Below are 24,486 nucleotides of genomic sequence, written 5' to 3'. Positions count from 1 at the left end.
TACTAGATATTATTATGCTGACTGTTATCCGATGATCGAAGGACCCTTGATTCAATACTCCTTTGGAGCGGGGAGGGGAAGGAGAAAGCCTTCTCTAGGGATGCTCAGTTCTGGTCTAGAATCAGCAACGAAGAAGGTACAATGTTGCCTGCTTTCAGTCCTCAGAATGAAGAGCTGAGAAGGCTTAGGACTCTAGCATGTGAGAGGCATGAAGACTGGGCATGGAAGAAATGGGGAGATCTGAAGGATTGTCTTCTGAGAGCTCCTCTCTCTCCCTCTTCCTCCTCACAGAGCAGCACTGCTTGACTTTCCTGTTCTCTACTTATTTCATGGGAGGCTCTACCAGACTAGGCCATACCCACTGGCCATTTTATCTTCCTTTCAGGAAGGCTTATGTGTCTTGTATCTTTAAAGTTACACTTCAGGATTATATCATCAAGGTACAGAAGTCATTCTGAAGTCATCAGAAGGCAATGTGCCAGAGTGGACAGAGGGCTGAACTTAGAGCCTGAATTTCTGGCTTCAAATTCTGACTCAAACATTTAGCAGCTGTGTGACCCTGGGCAGGTCCCTTTGAGCCTCAGTTTCCAGAGAGTAATACACCCTTGGAGAAATCCTACTTGTCCTACCTCTCTCCTTTTATAGGGATGTTTTAAGGAAGGTACTTTGCAAACCTTAGAGCACCATACAAATATTAGTTACTATCACTTTAATGGGTTTGCAAGTTTCCTTATCGATCTAGAAATTTCCAAAGAGCTTTTGTGCTGGGGGGTTCTCAAATTGTGTTCTCTGTCTCTCTCTGTCCCTTCTCCTCCTCCTCCTCCTCCTCCTCCTCTTCTTCTTCTTCTTCCTCTCTTCTTCTTCTTCTTCTTCTTCTTCTTCTTCTTCTTCTTCTTCTCTTCTTCTTCTTCTTCTTCTTCTTCTTCTTCTTCTTCTTCTTCTTCTTCTTCTTCTTCTTCTTCTTCTTCTTCTTCTTTTCTCTCTCAACTGCCTGTTTATTTGGTTACCCTGCCAAGTGTCCTGTTGTCCATTGCCTCACAAAAAGGTCCCAAAGGTACAGAATTCACTGACCCATAAGAGTTTCAACATGCTTTCATCAAAAATCTTTCTCTAAATTCAGTCCAACTCACAAGCATCTATTAAATGCCTCTGACAGTCTGATAGGGCTTAAGGTTTTTGTTACATCTCTGGATAAGATATTTGTGCACCTAAGGCAAGGTTTGAATATAGGACTGTATCACTATCCACTAGAAGGTTTCTAGCCCTAATGGTAACATATAGGACTTGTCATCGAAAAATGAATTCCCACATTCCACAGAAAGCAGGACTTTCTGAGATCATAAAAAGATTCACGTATAAAACTACCCCCACACTTTGAGAATATACAATGGTCCCTTCACTGACCAGATTGCAGCTCCCTGCAATTTTAATGAACGGGCTTCCAGAATTTCCCCGGCTGGACAGTTCATCGCCCTGCAAACTGGGCAGATGACCCAGAAGTGCATTTAAAAGGGTCCCTCCTTGTACACTCACAAAGGCTGAGTGAGCCCCAGGTGGCTGTCCTCACCAGGCTTACTTCTATTCCCAGTTCTACTGTGCGGATATTTTCAGTTTGACAGGGGCTTTCTGGGAATGAAGTCTGTGAGGATTGTTTGCACAGGTGTCTACCTGCTGTCAGGTTTTCTGTGTCCTGAATGCTGGCCCAGATGTGACTGGCCTATTGTCAACTTGCTTGGCTGTGCAGAAAAACAAGTGTTCAAGGGAAGGCTGGATAACCAATTGGTGGGTGGGGATGCTATGGGGACACTTCCTCCTTTGGATGGGGGTAGGACTGGATGACTTCAGGGCTCTCTTCCTACTCCTTTCTGCTGTGGTTCTGGTCTGATCCTTGCCATGATCTCATGACAAGACCTATGAAGCCATTCTGCAGCCTGATTATAGCCAGGGGCATTAGCCTCATATTTGAAACAGCTGTGGTCTCTAAAAGTCTGGCACATTTTATTAGATTTAGCCCATTTACATTCATGCTCGAGGCTAGTTGAACATGAGTACCTCCCCTCTGGTCTGATTCAAGGTGAATTCAAAGTACCACTTTTCTAAAAATCTCTCCTACCAGCCTAAAATTTCCATTATCACAATTACCTGCGTTAAGGCAGGATGGTACTTTCCTTTCAGCATAGCATAAGCTTTTTGAAAGCAGGGACTGTTTCATTTTTGTCTGTATCCCTAAGTGCTTAGCAAGTTCCTTACACATAGTAGGTATTTACTAAATTCTTGTTAAATGAATGAATGAATGATGGCTTGGCTTCAAATCACTTTTCTCTCTCTGAGCCTCAGTTTCCTCATCTGTGAAATGAGAATGTTAAACTAGATGATAATAATAATAGTTGTTATTATTATTGTAACAACAATGACAACAACAGTAAAGCATTTTATTATCATCATCTCTGCCTATTGTCTCCCCTGGCTTTCTTCAAGTCCCAACTGAAATCCCTCTTCTACAGGAAACATTTCCCTACCTCTCTTAATTTTAGTACTTTCTCCTCTTAATTATCTTGTACATAGTATGTGCATATTTATTTACTTGTCTCTCCTGTTAGATTGTAAGCTCCTTGAGGGCAGGGACTGTCTTTTGTCTCTTTTCATCCTCAGCACTTAGCATAGTGCCTGGCATATAGTAGGCATTTAACAAATGTTCATTGACTTACATAGCACATTAAGATTTGCAAAATGCTTTGCAAATATGACTTCATTCGATTCTCACAAGAACCCTGGGAGGGAGGCGCCAATCAGCACCATTATACAGAAGAGGACACTGAAGAGGTTGGAGGTCAAGTGACTTGCCTGGGGTCACCAGCTAGTAAGCCTCTGAGGCTGGTTTTGAACTCAAGGCCAGGACTCTATCTATTGTGCTACCTAGCTGCCATGGGACCTCTAAGGTTCCTTCAAACTCTAGGTCTACTGTGTAACCCTGGCCTACTTTATTTCCAGGAAGCCACTGTCAAAATGAAAATAATCACAAGGCAGAGCTGGGAACAGGAGTAAGCCTGTTGATTTAAAACTTAGAGCTGATGTGGGAGGGTGTTCCAGGCATCGGGTACAGGCTGTGCAGAAGCACAGAGGTGAGAGATGGGATTTCATCTAGGACAGGAAAAACCAGAAGGTTAGTTTGGCTGTACAAGACTGGAGAAGTAGGCCGGAAGGAGGCTGGAAAGGCCAGTGATGACAGAGAAGTCTTTATTTGAACCTAGAAGTCATAGGGAGCCATACCGAGCTAAGGCAAGGAGTCAAACAGGGAGTTCATTAAGTGAGTGACATTGTCAGATTTTTGCTTTAGGAAAACACATTGGGAGCTGTGCAGAGGATGGATAAAAATCAAAACACTTCGATTGTTTACAATTTCCTAAAATTGTTTATAATCCAATTGTTTTCATTTCCAAAGCACTTTCCTCAAAATAACCCTGTTACTAGTTTTGTAACCTGGAGCCATTTACTTAAACTCCTTACCTACAAAGTGGAAATAACTTCAGCTGATATCTATTTAGCACTCAGGGGGTTTATGAAGCACTTTCCCGCCCACAAAGAGGCGGAGGAAGTTATCTGTAGGGATTGTTATTGTGCCCGTTTTACAGATCAGGTAACTGAGGTCAGAATATGAAGTGCCCATGAACCAAGATTCAAGAAGACAGGCTGGCAACAAGCATTTATTAAGTACTTACTGAGTACTCAGCACCAAAACAAGCAAAAAGAAAGGCAGTCCCTGCTCTCAAGGAGCTTACATTCTAATGGGCGAAGACAATACAGAAAAATGGTAAGGGCGGAGGTGGGGACGAAGGTACACCGGAAAGGGGTGAGAGACACGGTATGGGACTTCTGACTTTCTGCGGCCCAAAGCGAATGCCTACGGCCAGCCTAGAGCTTTCCCCAAAGCCGATGGCCTGGAGTAAGCCCCAAGGGCAAAGGCGGGGTGGCAAGAGACAGGGATGGTACAGGAGGAGGAGCCCCAGGCCCAGAAAGAGGCCAAGGTGGCTGCAGAAGCACAGGATTGGAGTCTGGAAAACTGCAAGCTGGGCTGGGAGGGCAGAGGATGCCAATCTGGATCTGACTCTGACTCTAGTCCCATTGCTTCTATGATAAAACACAGACCCTTCTGTTCGGGAGGCAAAGCCACTCCTGGTCTGGCCCCAACCCCCTCGCTCCTCCCTCACCTCCTCTAGGCTCATTCAGACCAGCGCATCTGTGGCTCCCGGTACCATACGTTCCACATCCCTTCCTGGGCTTTGGTACAGGCCACTCTCCTAGGCCTGGAGGCCCGCTCTCCTCCAGGCCCTCTAGGGTTCTACTGTCCTTTGGAGGTATTGTCCATTTATTTACTCGTCTGTAGTCATAGCGTTTCCCCCTAGTAGAATGTAATCAAAAGTAGGGCCTCATTCATTTTTGTCTTTGAATATCCTAGACCTGGCATATAGTAAGTGTTTAATTAATACATGTTAATTGGTTTGAATTACATTCAGAGCTATTTCTATTATACGTTACCCCTCAAATTCCTTATATGAAGGGTGGGAGGGCAGAGGTGTGTGGAAGAGAGAGAGGGACAGGAGAGGAGAGGAAAAGAGAGAAGGGAGGAGAGAGGGGAAGAGAAGAAGAGAGGAGAGGAGGGAGGGAAGAGGGAGAGGGAGGGAGGAACAGAAGAGAACAGAGAAGAAAGGAAGGAAGGAAAGAAACAAATGCAGATGGGTAGTGTTTACACTTTCCAAAGCACTTTCACCTGCATTATCCTACTTGTTCAGGTGGGGCCAGGTAAGGCAGGTGTCTCCATTTATTACAGAAGTTAAGCAGCCAGTCCAATGAGGTCAAGTTCATGGGAAAGGTAAGGCTGGCCCAGCACTGGCAGCTTCGGACTTCCTGGCCTTTGGCTCTCCCTTCAATATTCAAGTACCTCTCCCAATAACAAGAACTTTGCCAGGATCCAAAAGGCTCATTTGACTTGCTAACTGTTAATTGTTTCTCCTAATGGGGACACTGGACTTCAATTAAAGAAAGGATTAAGTGCAAGCGTCCCTTGGAGAGCAGATCCTCCTCCTCCTCCTCCTCAGCCTTCTGAGTCATCTCTGACTTCTCCCTCACCCTCCCCTCCCTACAACCAATCAGCTGCACAACACTGCGGACTCTAGCTGGGGCCATCCCCTCTCTCCTGGATGACTTTATATCCTTCTCATTTATCCAACACCCTCCTCAGTCCGTTCTTTACACAGAAATCATCTTTTCTATGAAAATAATCTTAATGCACAAGCCTGATCGTGTTATTTTCATGCTCTAAAATCTTTAGTGACTCCCAATTGCCTGTAGGATGAAACACATCCTCCTTAATCTGGTGTTTAAGGTACTCTACAATATGACTCCAGCCAAACATTTCAGGGTTATTTCATATTATTCCCAGTTAGATACTCCTGAGTTCTGGCCAAATAACCCACTAGATGTTTTTTGACCTCAGAATCCTACCTACCATCTCCTTGCCTCTGACAAGCTTGTCCCCTTGCCTGGAATGCTTTCTGCTTCACTCTTTTTTAGGATCCTTGGTCACCTTCTTTCAAGGTTCAGTTCAGTAGTCACTTCTGTGAAGTCTGCCCTGATTTCCCCCTCCAGCACTCTCTCCATCAAATCTCCTCATATTTCTGCTCACGTATTCTATCCCCTAAATTACATGATAGTAGAGACTTTGTTTTCGTCTTTGTATCTCCAGTTATCTAGGGGCACTTTACAAGTTTAAAGTGGTGGTAGGGGTGGGGGAATTTTGGAAGTACGTGCAGTGTGCTCACATGATATCATCTCCGAATGGAAGGGGCTTTGGAGCCCTTTCTGGAAAGGTAAGATGCTGTGTAATGGAAGGGCCCCACTCCCTGATTTGGAGCCTTTACAAGCATTCTGTAACTGGTTCTAATCTGCTAAGCACGTGATAAAACAACATACTGTGAGTCATCTCTGCAGTGAGAGCTGGGCTGTGTTTGAAAGGCATTAATTGGCCAGAGTGAGGCTGGTGCTCACTCCTACCTGGCTGTATTCCAAGGGCTAAATTTTGGGTGGGGAGAAAGCCTCAGGCCTTTGCATCCACTGGGGCCTTTCTCCAATTCCTCTTAGGTACCGCCATCCTGGAGATGGCTACTTAATAAAGCTTTAACAGGTCAGAATGGATCCACCAGAGGTTCAGGGCCCAGAGTCTATGTCAGGATGTATTAGATGCCTTCCAGCCAGGAGAGAAGTACCCAGAAGCCTGCTTGACACAGTCCAGAGGCAGCCCAGACCCGTGTCATCCAGAAGCTGTGGGTCATTTGAAAAGGAACACCGCTTAAAGCAGAAACTGCTTTCAGTGTAAGGCCAATCTCCCCAGGGACTTAGGTGTTACTTAGGAGAAAGTGCCCCAGGTGTTGAGGGGAAATGTTTATATCGTCATAACTTTATAGTAAATTTCCCATTTGTAAAAACTAATTGATGCTAATTGGTTGAATGGAACTGGGGCTCTAATCACTAGCTGTTTACCATGGGTGGGGGAGAGAAACACAACAGAAAACAGGGGTCAAGCTTCTAGCCTTGGACAAGAGACACTCTGAGCCCCTCAGGGGCTGTAGCCAGACATGTCCAACCAACTGGCCACGATGAGGCCAGGGTACATACACAGTGGCTACTTGACAAAGTGTACCTTCTTGGCTGTTCCTAAGAAAGTAGGGAAGGAGTTAGAAGGTGTTATCAAAGAAGCCAATGAGGATGGCCTCATGACCCAGGTTTATCTCCCACACATTCTTTGATGTCTTTTGAGCCAGCCCCTCATGCACTTACATATGAACTTGGCCAAGTTGCTTAACCTATGAACCACACAAAATCTCCCTAAGAATATACATCACACAAGGGAAGACATATTTATCTAGATATCAGCAAAACACTTAACAAAGCCTCTCATGCCATCCTTGTGGTCAAGAGAAAAGAACTAGGTAAGGTCATAAAATGGTTGGGTGTATGTTGAATCAATCAACAAGCAGTTATTAAGCACTAATTATATACCAGACATCAAACAAAGCACAGGGATACAAAGACAAAAACGAAATCCCATCCTCAAGAAGCTTACGTTCTAATAAGGGTGGAGGGAGGGGAGACAACATGTACACATACAGAATGAACTGTTTGGATGGCTGGGCCCAAGAATGGTAATGAATGGCTTGGTATCTGCTGGGAGGGCAGTTTTGGGTAGAGTTTCCCAGGAATTCATCCTTGGCTTTGTGCTGCCTAACATTTTTATCTACATAAATTCCAGGGGCCTGTCATTAGGAGAGACCTGGGATCAATTCTCACCTCCAATGCTTACTTTGTTATTTGAACCCAGATAAACACTCAAGCTTTCTGAACCTCAGTTTCCACATGTGTAACAGAGAGATAATAATATCTATAGGACCTAGCTCAGAGGTTCATAACCTACCTGTTATGAATGTCAAATAAGATAATATACAGAAAATGCCTTGCAAATAGTAATAGATATTATACAAACACATTTATTATAATTATGAATCATCAGACAACACAATTGCTAAAGAATTAAAAATTATGGATGATCCAAAGGACAACAGGCAAATTTAATAGGCCACAACAGGTTACAAATGATAACTTCCATCCAAGGAGTAAATGCTCTCTTCCAGGACATGACCAGAAAAGGAGGTGTTACTAAGGGCAAGCAACAATAGCTGGTCAGGCTGAGTGCTGCCCTGGCTCCCATGTAATTTAAAAGACCTAGAAAGAGGCCCCCAGAGCACTGGGTAGAGAGATCCTCCATGTGGAACTTATGAACGAAGGTAGACAATGATTACACATACTTCATTCCTCTCCAGGATACATAGCCTCCTGATTCTCCAAAGGACTTTCTTTACTGGGCCATAGAAACCTCTTCACTCTGGAAGCTCAGTCCACCAGAACTATTTCATGCATTACAAGTACCATCTACCAGAACTATTTCATACATTATAAGTACCATCTGTCCTTGTGGCTTCTCCCTCCAGTTGACTTATTCCTCCCAGAATCTCCATTTTAAGAAGGGGACCCAGGCCTTCATTCCTCTCCAGGCTACACTCCTGAGTCTCTGGACTTTCTTCACCATTTCCTAGCACTGGGCATCTTCATCTCTCTCCCTTACATTGCACCTCCTGATTTTCAGCTTCTTTTTATCTGTGGTCTTCTCCCACTAGAATGTAAGCTCCTTGAGGGTAGAGATTGTTATTCTTTCTGCTTGTATTTATTTACCCAGGACTTGGCACCATACCTGGCACATAGTAAATCCTTCCTGAATGCTTGTTGACATGTTGTGAATTATATATGTGTGTGTTCATATGTAAATATCTATATGTTATATGTATTATATATGTACATATATACTATATATATCTATATCCATCTATTTATAAAATAAAATCAGCAACTGGAGCCAGGTGAATATAGAACAATGGCCTTGTATCCTTCCTTTTTTTTTTCCTGGCTCAACTGCATTTGTATTACAAACTACAGAAGAATTTAGGAACTTCTAATCCTAAATCAAAGAGCTCTCTGGGACCTAGGATTGTGATCAGGACCTAGAATTGTGATCCTAACACAAAGAATTGACTTAGGGGCATTCTATCTGGCTTTTGTTAGCTGAGTATGGTGGCTGTGTCCTCTGGATGTAGCTAAAGAGTCACCAATCAACCCTTATGAGAAAGAGGCTCTCTAGTCGCTGCACCCTAGCATTTTGTTGCTGAGACGGTCAGGAGGTAGCCTTAAAGAAAGGAAGCCCCATAACTGGTAAGAGGGAGCAAGGCCCAAGAGTGATGCACCCAGCAAAGAGGAATGGTAGTATGGTGCAGTAGAAATATGAATAGATCTAACATCAACTGACCTAAGATTCAATCCCAGCTCAACTTACTTCCTATGAGACCTGGAGAAAAGCACTTACCATCTCTAGGCCTCTGTTTCTTCATTTGTAAAATGAAGATGTTAGATTAGGTAAACTTTGGTCCCTTCACACTGTAGGTCTATAACTCTCAGTCACCCAAAGAGAAGCCCAAGAAATCAAGACAATCTGGAAGCAATAGAAATGTACCAAAGCACTGAGGAAGCAGCAGAGACGGACCCAGCAGGGTGACTGGATGCTCAGGGGCAGGCCCAGTAGAAATCAGTGCTCACCAGGCAGCATGCTCAGAAAGAATGCTAACATGACTGGGGAAGATGCTGGTAGCCTTGCAAAGTTGCAGGTTTGAATTGTCAGTGCCAAGAGTGTTCCCTATGTGAGTGCCCTCAGTGAGTCAGCTCAATGCATGTCCACTCTTCTCATTGCTGGTATTTATATTTCTAGAAGAGTATGCCCCAGGTTTATGGTGTTAGTGGTGGTGCAGGGGATTTCAATTTCAATTTCTTACTATGCTATTTCATTAAATGGTTTTGTTTTGAACTAATTGTGTCCTTTCAGGAAAAGTAAACGTATTGTGCTAAATAAGCATAATGTTGAGAAACTCGTGAGCTCTCTAGTTTTGAGGTGATGCAGACATACAGATTACTCTAGAAACAGGGTAAATTTTTTCTTTTTATGTGGCTTTTCTTTTTATCTTGGCTTCCTTCACTTGGCAAGAAGGGGGCACCCCAGTTGCTATCCAATCTTTTTTTTTTTTGGTGAGGCAGTTGGGGTTAAGTGACTTGCCCAGGGTCCACACAGCTAGTGCATGTGTTAAGAGAAGCAAAGTTTCCAGAAGACTGGAGATTATAGTCCTATAGTACCCTGTCCAGACCATATCTAGAGTCCTATGTTCCATTCTAGGTGACAGATTTTAGAAAAGACATCAAGAAGCTAGAACGATTTCAGAGGAGGATGAGAATTGTGAAAGCCTTGAACACTAAGTGGGCTATAGGGGGATCATTTGAAGGAACAGGAGAAGAAAAGAATGAAAAGGAATACATAGCTGTCTCAGAGTATTTGTAAGGTACGTCTGGGGAAGAGGAATGCATATTGTTCTCTTTGGCCTCGGGGTAGAACCAGCAACAATAGACGGAAATGACAAAAGTGTGGATTTAAGCTCCCAGTGCAAGAAAGCTTCCTAACAATGGAGCTGTCCACAAGCTTGCTTAGGAAGGTGGTGAGTTCTCCCTCCTGAGAAGTCCGTAAGGGAAGACTTGGGATCACTTGTTGGGAAATTTGCTGAGAGGACTCCTGTAGACTTATAGGTTGGACTAGATGACTTCTTAAACCCCTTTGAATACTGGGACTCTATGTTTTGGAATATAATAATAATGTTGTAATGATGTATTACTATTTGGCATGTAATAAGTGGATAGAGCACTGGACCTGAAATCAGAGAGACTAATCTTTGTGAGTTCAAACCCGGCCTCAGAAACTTACTAGCTGTGTGACCTGGGGCAAGTCACTTAACCCGGTTTGCCTCAGTTTCCTTATCTGTAAAATAGCTGGAGAAAGAAATGGCCAACCACTCCAGTAGCTTTGCCAAACGGGCTCATGAGGAGTCAGACTGAAAAACAACTGAACACCAACAACAATAATAGTATCTAGTGTTTATATAGCACTTTATAAATATTTAGAGGATAACTTTATCCTCACACTAAGGAAGCAGGTGCTATGTTATCCACATTGTACAGATGAAGAAACTGAAGTCCCAAAGGCCAGACATTTTTCCTGGGGTTACACATGTAGTACGTGAAGCCAAATTTGAATTCCAGTCGTCCTGACCAGTCCAGTAATGTATTTTCTGGTCACCTAACCACCTAAACAATGTAAACAGATGCACAAAGCTGAGCAGCAACAGGGCCATGCCTGCCACTCCCTTCAGCCCTCACTGCAGCTGCTCCGCTCCAGAGACAAGAGATCTGACCTGGATTTCTCTCTTTCTTAAGGACAACCAGCCCTGTAATAGCAGTGGAATAAATCAGCTAATGTGCACCAGCAAATAAGCGCCATTTCTCCCAGTTTTTTTTTTTAAGCAAAGTGAAAGGAGACCTAGCATGGGAGAACAGGGTTCTCATTAGAGTTAATGGCAGCAGCTCCTGCCTTCCCATTATCCCGCATAAGTGCCTTATTTTCTTCACCATGGCAACAGAAGATATTCATGATTTGGTTCAGAAAGCACATAGAAGACACATGTTTTAGGGAGCTGGGGGATTGGGGAGGGCAGCCATCACTCTCCATTTTGATTCACTACCTGGTAAGCAGACAACATGGAGGCCTTGGGCCCTGAGGGAGATGTCTCTGATCCTGAGGACCACAGTTTCTTTCAGGACCCCTGAGTTCATGGTTCTTTACTCTCACTAAGCAGATATCAATAAGGTGGCAATTGTCTCTCTCCTTTTTCCATACTACCCAGCTTTCCTATCTAAACCCTTCCTCAGCCACAAAACCAGCACAAGTGGAATGGAGCCTTACTTTACTGTAGGCAGTGAATATAAGTGTGTGTGTGTCTATATATGTATGTATGTGTATATATGTACATACACATACACACACACATACACACACACACACACACACACACACACACATATATGGATCTTAAAGACCATGGACAGTTGTCTATTTTCCATTATTTCTCTGAGTTCACAGTTTGATTCAATGGGGTATGAAGAAGAGAAGTCAGAGGACATAGGTTCAAATCCTAGTTTTTCCACCCCTCTATCTACATGACTTTGGGCAAGTCACTTCAGCTTGTAAGTACCAGCTATCCTGGGTGATTTACTAATTGTTACAAGATTGCTATAGATTGTCTTCTCTGGAATGAGAAGTTTTCATCCATTTATTTGCCATGAAAATCTTCCTGGGTGAGAACCTGTTTTTTCATAGTATATTTTATTCTTTGGAAGGGAAACAGGGATATTTAGGTGGGAGAAGAGTAGATCGAGAGTGACTTTCCTGGAACTAAAGGCTCTCAAGTGGAAAAGAGATTAAACTGGTCCCTGCTTGGCCCTAGCAGGCAAAGCTAGAATCAATAGATCTGTGTTTCATAGACTGAGGATTTGAGATCAGGAAGAATTCCGTAACCATGGCAGCCATCCCCATGGAAGCGGCTAGCTGATCACCTCTTACTGGAAGCCTCCAAGCAAAGGCTGCATGGTGGCTTGTCACGTATATTCTAGAGATGATTCTGGTCTGGATAGGTTTTGGGCTAGATCAATCAACAAGCATTAGATAACTTCAGTTATTCTGTTCCTCAATTTCCATGTCTGTAAAATAAGGTTGGACTACATGATCCCTTCCAGCTTTAAATGCTATTTTCCAATGATCTTTGCCTAATCTGTCCAGCTTCCCCCTTACATTAATTAGGCCAATTCCAAATTCTAAAATTTCCCCTATAAGCATTCCAAAATATCTCATGATTGTCTCCCACTGGAACCTGGGTCACACAGCCATGACCTTTAGATAGAAGCTGAATTAGAAAGTCATAGATTGTTAGAACTATGGTTCATTAGAGTCCAGCCACTTAATTTGATAAATGAAGAAGCTACCTCACAGAGTAGTTCACAAAGAGTCATACAGCTTAGTTCTCTGAATATTCTAGAGCCTACATTTTGTTAAAAACCTCAAGTACCTTTCATCCTTAGCCCACATGGACATTTTTTAAATAATATTTTCTTTCTCCCTCAATTACATGTTACATTTTTTAATGTTTTAAAAAAGGTTTTGAGTTCCAAATTCTATCCCTCTCTCCTCCATCCCCTCCCCCATCTCTGAGACAGTAAGCAATCCTATATAGGTTATACAACCACATGTATGTTTGAAAATACAGATGGTACGAATTAGAGACTGCTTTGGAGTGAAAAGCCTCTTTTTTTACCCTCTTTGCCTTCTTCCGACCAATATTCAGCTCATTGATGTCCTTCCTAAACTCTGGTACCCAGAACTGAGCATATAACTCCAGCTGTGGCCTACTCAGGGGAGATGGTGGGCTCTCACCTCCCAGTTCTTGCCTGCCATGTCTCTCTCTATGCAGCCTGAGATCAAATTACCTTTCTGGGTTACCGTAAAGTATTCCCTCAAATATTCCCCTCCAATATTTTTAGCAGTGGTAATCCTTCTTCCCTGGGTATGGATTTGATTTTTGGAAGTAGCCAAAAATGTGGTGAAAAAGACAGATGATGAAACTGAATCTAATTTTTCATTTTAAAAAATGAGGTCATTTTCTTATGTGGCTCATAAACTGCCTTGGAAATCCACCCTTCTGTTTTACATAGAAGGAAATTTTGGCTCCGAAACTAGGTGAAAAAATAAGGAGAAGAAGAAAATCTGTAGGACTCAGTCATTAGAATTAGAAAGCACCCAGGACCATTTTAAGGGGTAGCATATGTGCATAGCCTCCTACATTTCTGGCTTTAAAAATAACTGGTATTTATAGCACTTTAGAGTTTATAAATGAATATCTACATTCTAATGAATGTAGTCTCATTTAATCTTTACAACGACCCTGTTGCAGGCATTATGTCCATTTTACAGATGGACACAATTTACAGCCTCAGAAACTGAGGCTGAGAGAGGTTGCAGGGTCTCAGATGGGATTTAGACTCAGGTGTTCTTGACTACCAATTCAGTGCCTTATCTACTAGTTGTTTAGCCTTTTTTTTTTCCCCAGTCATGTCCAACTCTTTATGACCCCATTTAGGGTTTTCTTGGCAAAGATACTGGAGTGTTTTGCCATTTCCTTCTCCAGCTTATTTTCCAGATAAGGAAACAGGCCAACAGGGCTCAGTGACTTGCCCTGAGTCACACAGCCATTAAATATCTGAGGCCAGATTTGAATTCAGGAAGAAAAGTCTTTGAAGAGAGTGAATATATCCACAGGAATGTTTGCATCAACCTACCCATGCTTAACACCGCTCCTAACAGAATATTGTGCTGGGATAGCCAAAGGAAATAAGTGTCATTGACCTGAAAGGGTATGGGAACTTTAATGTTTGACCATCCAAAGTCACTGGATCATAGAACATCTGAGCTAGAGGGGACCTTAGACATCAGTTAGTCCAACCCCTTCACTTTACAGATGGGGAAATGGGCTCAGAAAATTTAAATGACTTTTCCAAGGATACAACATCAACTTGCCTGGGTCTAAGTCTCACCATTTATAAGAGGGGGATGGGCCAGATGAACCCCAGGGTCTGTTGTGTGCCTAGATACCACAGTCCTATCTACAAAGAGATAATCTGCAGACTTCCAGTTTCTGGCTAAACATGCTTACTCTTCCACATGACAAGTCTGGCATTCTAATGATGACTAATACATTCTAAAATGCTGCATTTGTGACCTTCTCCGGTACCGCTTATCAGGAAACCACACAGGAATTTAAAAAAGGAAGCCAGGGGTGACAAGCTTCCAACAGTCAAATGTATTCCATGGCAATGGGGAACTGGTTTGGTTTTCTGTACTCTGGGGTGATGCATTGGAAAGAGTTGGAGGATCTGGGGAAGCTGAATCCGAGTGAAAGCCCATTTACCATCTGTGTGACCCTGGACAAGCCACAACCTCTCTGGACCTCAGTTTCCTCATCTGTAATATGAGAAAGTCAGACTAGGAGATCTCTAAGATCCTTCCTTCCCAAGGTTACATCTATGAGTCTAAGATGGCTTTATGAATGCTAACAGCTGGTCTCCTCCAGCTATTCCCTGGTCCCTTTCCCCGGTGCTCCCAGGCTTTGGGATAAAAGATTGGCTATGATTCCCCCCCCCCAATGTCATGGAAATGGTATGTGAGGCCCTGGGGATCAGTCCCTCCAAGTATGCAGATCACATTCCTTCCAAGTCCGTCTCTCTCATCCATGCCCTCCAGTAAACCCTTCAAAGGAAGGGTCTGCCCTGGGCTGGGGCTAGTCTAGGGGTTAGGTAACATAGAGAAAACAAAGAAAAGGCTGAGTTTCCTTTTTTTTTTTTTAACCTGTGCTTTCTGTCAAAATTGAAAACGGGTTTTGGGGGCAAGCGGCATTTGGCATTTTCAAACGAGGAACAGAACAACAAATTGTCATTTAGTCCATCAGCCAGCTTGGACTTTCCTTCCAGATGTTTTTTTCCTCCTTCACCAGCCATGTGCACGGTTCCCTGAGGGTGTCAGGCCGTCCTTGGCAGGTGATGCCAGGGTTTTAAGCTTAAGCGGTGCCTCTCCCTCTAAGTTAGCACCACGGCCTCGGCCTGCGTCCAACCAACTCGAGGGAAACTCTTTATCCAAAGTGTAGCTAGCGCCGAAGAGGCGGGCGAGGCACTTCAGAGCAGAAAGCCCCGTTGCTTTCTGCCAGGTCACGGCCACTAGGGTCAAACCGACGGCCCCCACCCACGAGCATCCCCGGGCTGGGCCGTCGGGTTTTCCACCCAACAATTATTGAAGACCCAGCTCCGGGGCTATACGCTTACCAAGAGGCCAAGGGAAAGCTTGCAACCCATTCCAGGCCGGTGATTGGACCTCCGAACCCCTCCCTCTCCCATCCCCCTCCCTTTGTTCTGAGGGTATGGGTGAACTATAGCAAGTGTAGGAGAAAACTGGGAAGATAAATGCTGGGGTGGGATGTGGAGGCAGGGTCGGGGGCGTCCGAGGCTTAGTCTCTTGGGTTCTAACAGCTTTTATTCCTCGGGGGAGATCAAGGGTCTTCCCCAATCCACATCTATCCAAGAAGATGCTCAAGTCAAGGAATACAGTCATAAGGTAGTGAGGCCCAAGGGGCAGAGGCTGGGCATCGGGCCTTTGATCCACCTCCACCCCCACCCCTCCACCACGTGAGCCACCCTCGGGGAGCATCCCAAGAAAGGAAACACCCCAGCCAGCCAGGCCGCTGGCCAGCCCCACCTCCCTTTGCAACCACTTCCTCCCAGGCCCTGGCAGACAGTTGGAAAACCCCGCGCTTTTCGAGGCTGCCAAGACGCCAGGGGTGGGGGTGGGAGGTCCGGCTATCTGGGAACACTTGCAGAGGCTGGAGAGGAGCAAGAAACCAGCGGTTGGAAATTGGCAGAGAGCCAGGAAGGCAGCACAGCCCCCTCCTACGAAGATGGGGGTGGGTGGGCTGGAAGAAAGGGAGGCGGGGTCGGGGGCGGGGAGAGGGTGGTCCACGTAGCGAGACAGGGATAGGGACGCGGCAGAGCCCTGGGCTCATCCCTCTTGCCCCTCCCGGGCCAGTCCCCTACCTGTAACCCCACCAGCACGGCCACGAAGCGCCTCTGGCAGCTCCCGAACTCCCCCACGGCGCAGAAAGCCCTGTCGAGGCTCCATGGGCCCACCGGGCTAGGACGGCCCGAACAGCTGTGGCGGGCTGGGCTGGGCTGGAGGCAGTGGGGCCGGGAGGGGAGAGGACTGGAGGAGAAGAAAGGGGAGGGGAGGAGGGCGGAGGCGCCCTCCTTTGGTTCTAAGTGGGTGGGAGGAGGAGGTGGAGTCCCACGCCCCCCTCGCCACCACTATCCTCCTCCTTCTTAAGCTTTACGGGCTCCCAGGGGCCTCCGGAGCTCCGCCCAGCCCAGGCACTCCAACTGCTGCTGCGGCCAGATGTGACTGCTCTGGGGCCAGATGTGACTGCTCTGGGGCCAGATGTGTACAACTTCTCCTTTCCTCTCCGCCCTCGGCTCAGTGCAGCCTCGGGAGAGGCGGGGAGGGGGGAGAGGAAAAGAGGGAGGGATAGGGTGTTTTCTCTAGGGAAAAAGGAAAAAAAAAAAGAAAAAGAAAGCCACCACCACCCAAACCCTCGCACCATATTATCCCACGCGCCCAAGTCCCAGTCAGGGAGTTTCCATTCTGGCCTCCCTCAGCGTCTAGTGGCGTGGGAGACTGCTGAGGGCACGGGCTAGAGGATCTTTTGTTTTGGCTATCCAAGAATCATAGAGGAAAGAGCTTTGGATTTGCGGCTGAAGGATCTGGGTCTGAGTCCCCACCCCAGGAGTCGTATAATCAGGCAGTCTCAGAACTCCTCTGGGTCTCATCTAAGAAATAACTGGGGTGATGAATACCGGATAGATGCTTTCTTACCGTCCCTTCCATCTTTTAAATCTGGGACTGTCCAGGGTAACAAGCGACTATCTCTGACCTCCCCCCCCATACACACACACTTTCCACCCCAGTGTCTGGAAAGTGAGCTCGAGGTAGCCAGGAGGATTTCCTGGGCGGTTTGGGTCTGTGAGAGGAAAGCCAAGTATAGCCACAACAACAAAAAACCCCCAGAGGCCGTGATTAGATGCCAGCAGCTCTGTGACCTCATTTCTAAATGGTTGGAGATGGAGCCCGGATGCCCGGCCAGCAGACCCCAGATTAAGTCGGGCGTCTGAGATTTCACTCATGGCTCCTTTCCACCAGTTATCTGTCTTGCGTTTGGAGTTAGAGGTTATTTCCTCCCCTCCTTTCCCCCCTCCAACTCCGCCCAGATACACAGAAGCAGCTCTGTTCTGGGGCAAAGCCAACTGTATGAACCCTGTGACTCAGTGCCCTTGGAATGTGACTGGAGTAATAGCGGCTGTTAGCAAGGCGTTTTTCCTTTTCGTTTTGTTTCATTTGCACTGGAAATGAGAACTCACCTATGTCTCTTCTGGGGAGCTACACAGTCTCAGGTTAACATTTGACATCCTTGAGGGGCACCATTGCCTCTGAAGTTGGAGTTTTGTAAGCTTCAACAGAAACATTTCAGATTGGAAAGCAAATGCTAAGCATCTGGCTTGAATTAACCAAAGAAATTGAGCATCCCTGCCCAATCACCCCTCCTGAACTCCATCCACTCCCTGGCAGTTCTGATGGATCTGACCCACATTTTCACAGTTCTCATGGCTAGTAATAGCATATGTGTGACAGATGGGATCTCTGACTCTCCTCTCTGCGGCTAGTGCCCTACAACAATTACTATTTTATTGACATTGGAACTCAAACTTCCTTTTCTGTAGGGGTGGACATATTTAAGAAGTTACAAGAGTATGTGATAACAGGCTTCTAGAAAATACAGGGGTTGACCTGTCCAACCCCAGTGAAAAGGTAAAGGGCAACCTGTGGATAAGAGCTTATACAGAGTCTCCAAGCCATCCTTTCCCTTAGTTTCTAGTTTCCTGCTCAAAACAGAATTCCAAAGACAAACATCCCTGAAAGGGCTGGCTGGCCAGGTCCCTAGAGGTAATGTGAACCAAGAATTCCAGTCACAGGGTGAGTAACCTTGTTTTCTCCTTTATCAGGGCCTCCATAAAACTCTCCTCTTGGAGGCTGGCCAACAGTCTGTCTGGTGGAGGGTACTGCTAATTAGAGAGAGCCCATAAACCTTGCTTGTCAGGGAGGGCATGTGACCTTTCCTGCAAGTCTAAACAACAAGCCCAGCAAATTGTATGACTGAACTCATCCCTGGCTAGCTCTCAGATTCTTGAAATAGGCACACAAGGAAGGCGAGGTTACCATAGCTCTACTCTCAGACTTTCAGGAATGGTCCACTCCCTTTTCCTCATAACATGTTTCAATTCCTCTGTACAATTCATTTAGAGAGGGAGCTGCTGGGCAAAGAGAGAGTCATTGTTCCATTTAAAGGAAGAAGCAGTGACTGCTGGATTCAGTTTGGCTTTCCTTTAGGCATTTGGGTCAAACGTCAACCTGACCTTGGATGACCCCTCTCTGCATCTTTAATGATGGACCTTTTTTGCTGGAAATTCCAGGCTCAGCCTTTTCCATGATTTGGCTGAGAAGGCTTTTGTATGGGGGTCAAAGACAGGCAAACAGATTTCTGCTTATGTGTGTCCTGTCTGCAGCCTCTAATTTTAGAGTGTAAAATCTTTAAGCATAGGGACCATTACCTTCTCTGCCTATTGCAGACCATTTAATCAACCTGAAATAAGAGTATAATAAAAAAGGGAAATTTCTATTCCCCTTTCATTTATCTGCATCTTCCCTCCTGATGCATATGGGATAGCTAGGTGGTTCGGTGGATGGAGTGCCAAGTCTGGAGTCAGGAAGACTCATCTACCTGAGTTCAACTCTGGCCTGAGACTCTTGCTAACTGTGTGACCCTGGGCAAGTCACTTAACTCTGTTTGCCTCAGTTTCCTCATCTGAAAAATGAGCTGGAGAAGGAAATGGCAAACCACTCCAGGATCTTTGCCAAGAAAACCCCAAATTGAGTTGGACATAAGTGAATAACAACAAAACTCTGATGCATGGATCATAGATTTTAGAGCAGAAAGGGACCATGGAGTCTGCTCCTAAGCCCACATTTGACACATGAGGAAACTGAAGCCCAGAGAGGAAAATTGGCTTGCTCGAGGTCACACAGCTTATAAATGTTTGAGATAGGACTTGAACTCAGTTCTTCCTGACTCCCAAGCCCAGTGTAAATCAAGATTCATCTTCTCAGACTAACTTCAACATCTTGTTCTCAGCTTGCTATTCCTTTTCACACTTCACACTTGAGAAAAGAAGTACTTTCCCATATTTATGAACCTTAACTGCTAATATTATAAATTTACTCTACTTCAAAAACAAATTCATCAGGGGCAGTTAAGTGGTGCAGTGGATAGAGCACTAGCCCTGGATTCAGGAGGTGGATTCAGGAGGACCTGAGTTCAAATTCGGCCTCAGACACACAACACTTACTAGCTGTGTGAGCATGTCACTTAACCCCATTGCCTACCCAAAAAAAGAAAAAGAAAAAAAGGAAACCAAATTCACCCAAGTTAAAAAACCCCTTTGGGATCCTTTTACATTGATTTCTTTATTTAAAATCCCAGTATAAAAAAAAACCCTGAAATTCTTCATGTAAATGGAGACTAAAAAGATTGAAAGATGCTATTTGAACGGAGGAAACAGTCTAACAAAGGCTGGGGAAAGAGAGCAGCAAGGGAGAGCCAAGGCCATTCTGAGCCAGCCTTTCCCCTCCTCAGCTACAGCCTCCCTTTAAATAGCCCATCCTCACCTTCTTGCTTGCCTTAGTTAGTAAGTGAGCCTCTTCTTCCCTGCTCCTGAGGGCAGCCTTTGATGCATACTTCACTAATGAAGCTGCTCCAGCCAGTTCATTTCTTTCACTAATTGGAAACAAGAGAAAACAATCCCTAAACTTTCTTTTTATTTTCAAATTTTGACTTCCTTGACTTGTGGAGGATTGGACAGTATCTGCTCATAGCTATTCAAGTGTTAAAGGATGCTGTGACCTCAGCGATGAAGGGATTTAAGAGCTGTAGAGGATGTTTCTTCCTTTGCCAAAGAAGCTAGAATCTGCCTGGATATGCTCACCTTAACCACAAAATTTATTTGACCTCCTACTTACATGGCTAGGTCTTCTATGTACATAGTCATTTGCATGTTGTCTTCCCCATTAGAATGGGAGCTCCTGGAGGGCAGGAGAGCTCCCTCCCTCTTTCTGCCTCTTTTTGTATCCTTAGCACAATTCTTGGCACGTAGTTATTTTAATGGACTGAGCTAATTAAAAACCAGTTTTATTCCACTTCAAAATGTTAAATTGATGCTTTATAATTCTGAATGAACTAGAATTAAACACAAGTACTAGAAAGTACCTGTGTCAGACTAAAGTGGACAGAGCTGCCTTTAAAGTCAGGAGTGCCATTTTAAATCCTGTCATTGACATATGCTGGCTGGCTGACATTGGCTGTCCTCAGCACCCAGGCAACTCTGTAAGACTAAATTACCGAGGCAATCCATTGCTGTTCTATAATAACAGAAGGAGGCTTCTTTCCAGCCAGCTCTCTACACTGATGAAATCACAGGTCTGGAAAGTAAAAATATAACTGCATTTCTCATGCTTCTATGTTATAAATAAATAAATAAAAATACTCAGTATCATTGCCAAAATTTGGCTTACTAAGTCTGAAGTTCATAGATTTAGAGCTGGAAAAGACCATAGAGCCTGAGTTCAACTTCCACCCTTATTTTACAGATGAAGAAACTGAGAGCTGAAGTGATTTGTCAAAGGTCCCTGCAGGCATTCATTCAGTGACAGAAAAGCTACAAAACATCTCAGACTCTTTTGGACTCTCCCTCCACCCCCTGCAAGCATATTTTTTTCTGCATAAGATACCCACATTGTGGACATCAACTTTAAAGTCAACTTGAGAAATTTTGTAAAGTGGTTTTTAAGGGTTGCCTATGAAGCAAAGCCTGTTTTAAACTTAGAGGCACTTTCTAAGGCAGAGGAGTTTCAAAACAACGTTAACCCAAGTAAAGATTCTTCTCTGAAAGATGATGAGGCTGAAATACATTTTTTTCCAATACATAACAGATAATCTAAATAGGACCCCTCAAAAAATCAGAAGGACAGTTATGGGAGAATTAGTAGGGAAACATGTAAAATCTTCTGTAAGCAACTGTTTGGGATTCTTCTCAGATCCATTAGAATTCTTTCCCATTTGTGGGTACTGTGAGACAACTAAAGGTGCTGTGCATTGACTTGAGTGTCTCAACGAAATATGAAAATATCCATCATTATACTGTATTGTTTTAAGGTCATGGTGGGGTGCAGCTGGGGTGTAAGAGTTAGAAGAGAGCCCCTACTCCTGACTCTACCACTTGACTACCACCTCACTGGAGTCTTGTGTTCAGTTCTGAGCATAAGGAGGACACTGAAGAGAAGTGATGGGGGCAGGGCCCAAGCCAAGATCTTCGCCCTTTGCCCCAAAAGGAATCTGACTTACAGGCCCCAGACCCTCATCTCCCTTTGAAAACCTTAGCCTTACCTTTTAATCTTATTCAGACGCGCCCTAAAAGAATCTGGCTCCCTTTTGTCTATAGGCCCCAGAAAGACCTGCTTTTACCTCCTTTTGAAAGTCCTAGCCCCACCTTGATTTTGTGCAGATGCCTTTCGAACTTCTGCCTTCCTGTTCCTCCATGATCTATTCCCATTGTCTATTCAATCTCTCCGACCTCCCCTATTAGAATTCTTACCTAGACCCTTTTCCTAACCCCCTTCTCTGGCCACCCAAAGTTACTTTAGTATTTAAGATCCACCTTGGCCCTCATTCAGAGGCTGAGAATCTCAGGCCCACAAGGCTGAGAACCTCTCATGCCCACTCGTCCTTACGGGTGTCACCCGGCCTATATGTTTTACCACTAGTAAACTTTTCCTCTGGCTGAAGATTTAAGTTGAATTCTTTCAGACAGGGCCCGGTACCACGATCTTGGGGTCCCAGCACCCCAAAATCCCTAGACCTCTTCAGGAGGAGAGGATCTTGAGGAGGGCAGCCAGGATGGTGAAGAGATTCGAGTCCGTATCCTGACGAGGAAGAGTTGAAGGAACTAGGGAGGCTTTGATTGGAGAAGGCAGACATTAGGGGGCAACGTGGTAGCTACATTCAAATATTTGAAGAGCTTTTATGTGAAGAAGAAATTAGATGCTTCCTTTGGTCCCAAAGGGCAAAACTGGAAACAATAGGTGTAAGCTGGAAAGTGGGGAAATCTAGGCATGATGTCAGAAAACCCCCGTCACCAACTTCATCACAATGAGAGGTGTCTAGCAGTAGAATGAGTTGTCTCAAGAAGTGGTGGGTTCTCCTTGCCCAGAAGTCTTCAAGCACAGGCCAGACTACTTGTGGATTATATTATAGCAGGGAATTCCTGTTATGTATGGGTTGACTTAGGCCACGGAGGTGTCTTCTAAATCTCAGATTCTGTGATTGTGAGTTGTGTCTCCTTGGGCAAGTCACTTAATCTATGACTTTCCTCCTCTGTAAAATGGGGGAACAGTGCCTTAAATTCCTTGTCTGTAAAAGGGGAGGGTGATATCTTCATTATCTATCTCATAGGATTATTGTGAGGATTAAGTGAGGTAATTCAAGAACCTTGTAATCCCTGAAGTCCATACAAATGTCAGTTATATGGTGATTCCTCTCCTCTTGTTTATAGCACAGCTTTTGATAATGTACAATCCTTTGCTTTGTTAAAAAAATTATCTTATAAAGGATGCTTTTAAAATTCTATAACTAGACTCTGGAACCAATTAGCATTTCAAGGCTAAAAGTAAAAGGGAGCAGAATGTTTTCTGGTGAACAATGAACTGAGCTCTGAGGTGGTTGGTGGTCTGGGGTCATTTGTTTACAAGGAAAATGACTTCATGTGGAGTGAAAAAAATGGGGGGGGGGAACCCAACCCTGCTCCAGAATTACAAATCAACTTGGATACAAAGATACACACCACAAAGCAAATAAGAAAATAATTGCCTTTTAAACACTGTCACCAGAAGTAATTTATCATACATTATTTTTCATAATAAAATGGCACTACAGAGATATTTTAAACATAGGGGTTTTCACTGAAGTTTAATCACAAGGCCAATAGCCTCCTAACTTTCAAACAGATGGAGCCACAGAACACTGGCATGAGCTATTGGAAAGAGAACTGACTTCAACATCAGAAGATACCATTAGCTCCTGATCAAATCTTTCCCCTGTTACTGCTTCTGTGACCTTGGGCAACTCACTTAGCCTCTGGGACTCAGTTTCCTCATCTGTAAAGTGAAGGGATTGGACCAGATGGCTTCTGTTTCCTTCCAGCTCTAAATCTATGATTAGATAAATAATTTCATGTTAGGATGGAATCTTCATTTTGTACCTTTGGACAATTAAACAATCCAATTTCTCTTATTCTCCTTTCCAGACATTCAACTTTAATGATGACATCTTCTACATCTTTTTGGAAATGGGCAACTTATTGCTGAGCTATGCTTTATGGGGTGTGGTGCTTGGCACATAGCAGGGCTTAGTAAATGTTCATTAATTGTCAGTGGAAATAGTATATGACCCCCCTAATGAACCGGAATTTTGACACTATGGTGTTTTACATTTTTTTTCAACATTTTAATTGAAAGTTTTGAGTTCCAAATTCTATCCATCACTCCCCTCCCCCCTCCCTTGGACAGTAAGCAAACAGATATAGGTTATACATGTGCAATTATGTAAAACATTTCCCTAGTAGTAATTTTGTACAAGAAGACGCAAATAAAAGAAAAAAATGAAAAAAAAGTAAAAAATAGCATGCTTCAGTCTGTATCACTATAGTATTTTAAAAAAAGTCTTTATAGCACAACTTTTTTTGTTATTGAATTTAAAATCTCCCAAATGACTCAGCATAGACAAAATGCTACAGAAAATTTTCAATGTATGTCATACTCCTTTTCTTCACCTTTCCTTATGATGTGTGCTGAAATATTAAGTGTATGTTGACTGACATTCATCATCGTCATTGTAAAAGCTTTAGAGCTAGAGAAGAAGTTAGAGGTCATTCAGTTAATTCAATCAGATGCCTCAAACATGCACAAAGCATGGTGGTAGGCATAAGAGGACACAGATATGAAACTGCAGCCCTTCCCCTGGGCTGACAGCAATCTAGGCAGGGTAGGATAAGAGGATAGGCCATACATGTAAGTATGTCATAAGGTTAGAATGTGATTAAGAGCAAAGGAGGCGGTCTAGACAAAATAGTGTAAGAATCACCGGGAAGGATAGCTCACTTTCAGCTTAGGTGTGGGTATCAAGGGAGTCTTTATTATAG

At 44.2% G+C, this 24,486-nt stretch overlaps 1 protein-coding gene across 1 annotated transcript in view; it reads right to left on the bottom strand.

Annotated features, from left to right (window-relative positions):
- The window catches only part of LOC110216433 (solute carrier family 22 member 15-like), a 132,207-nt gene extending 115,196 nt beyond the window's left edge, over window positions 1-17,011 (bottom strand). Inside the window, exons 1-2 of the mRNA XM_078151590.1 lie at window positions 17,000-17,011; window positions 16,168-16,434 (exon numbers count right to left, since the gene is read on the bottom strand). Coding sequence (XP_078007716.1) covers window positions 16,168-16,434; window positions 17,000-17,011 — 279 coding nt within the window. The remainder of the gene's footprint in view (window positions 1-16,167; window positions 16,435-16,999) is intronic.
- Window positions 17,012-24,486: the final 7,475 nt, after the last annotated feature.

Source organism: Phascolarctos cinereus, unplaced genomic scaffold (assembly GCF_003287225.1).
Source record: "Phascolarctos cinereus isolate Bilbo 61053 unplaced genomic scaffold, phaCin_HiC Scaffold_3;HRSCAF=262, whole genome shotgun sequence".
Lineage (NCBI taxonomy): Eukaryota > Metazoa > Chordata > Mammalia > Diprotodontia > Phascolarctidae > Phascolarctos > Phascolarctos cinereus.
Note: the sequence above shows the minus strand (reverse complement) of the source record. Positions and strands in the feature narration are given on the sequence as shown.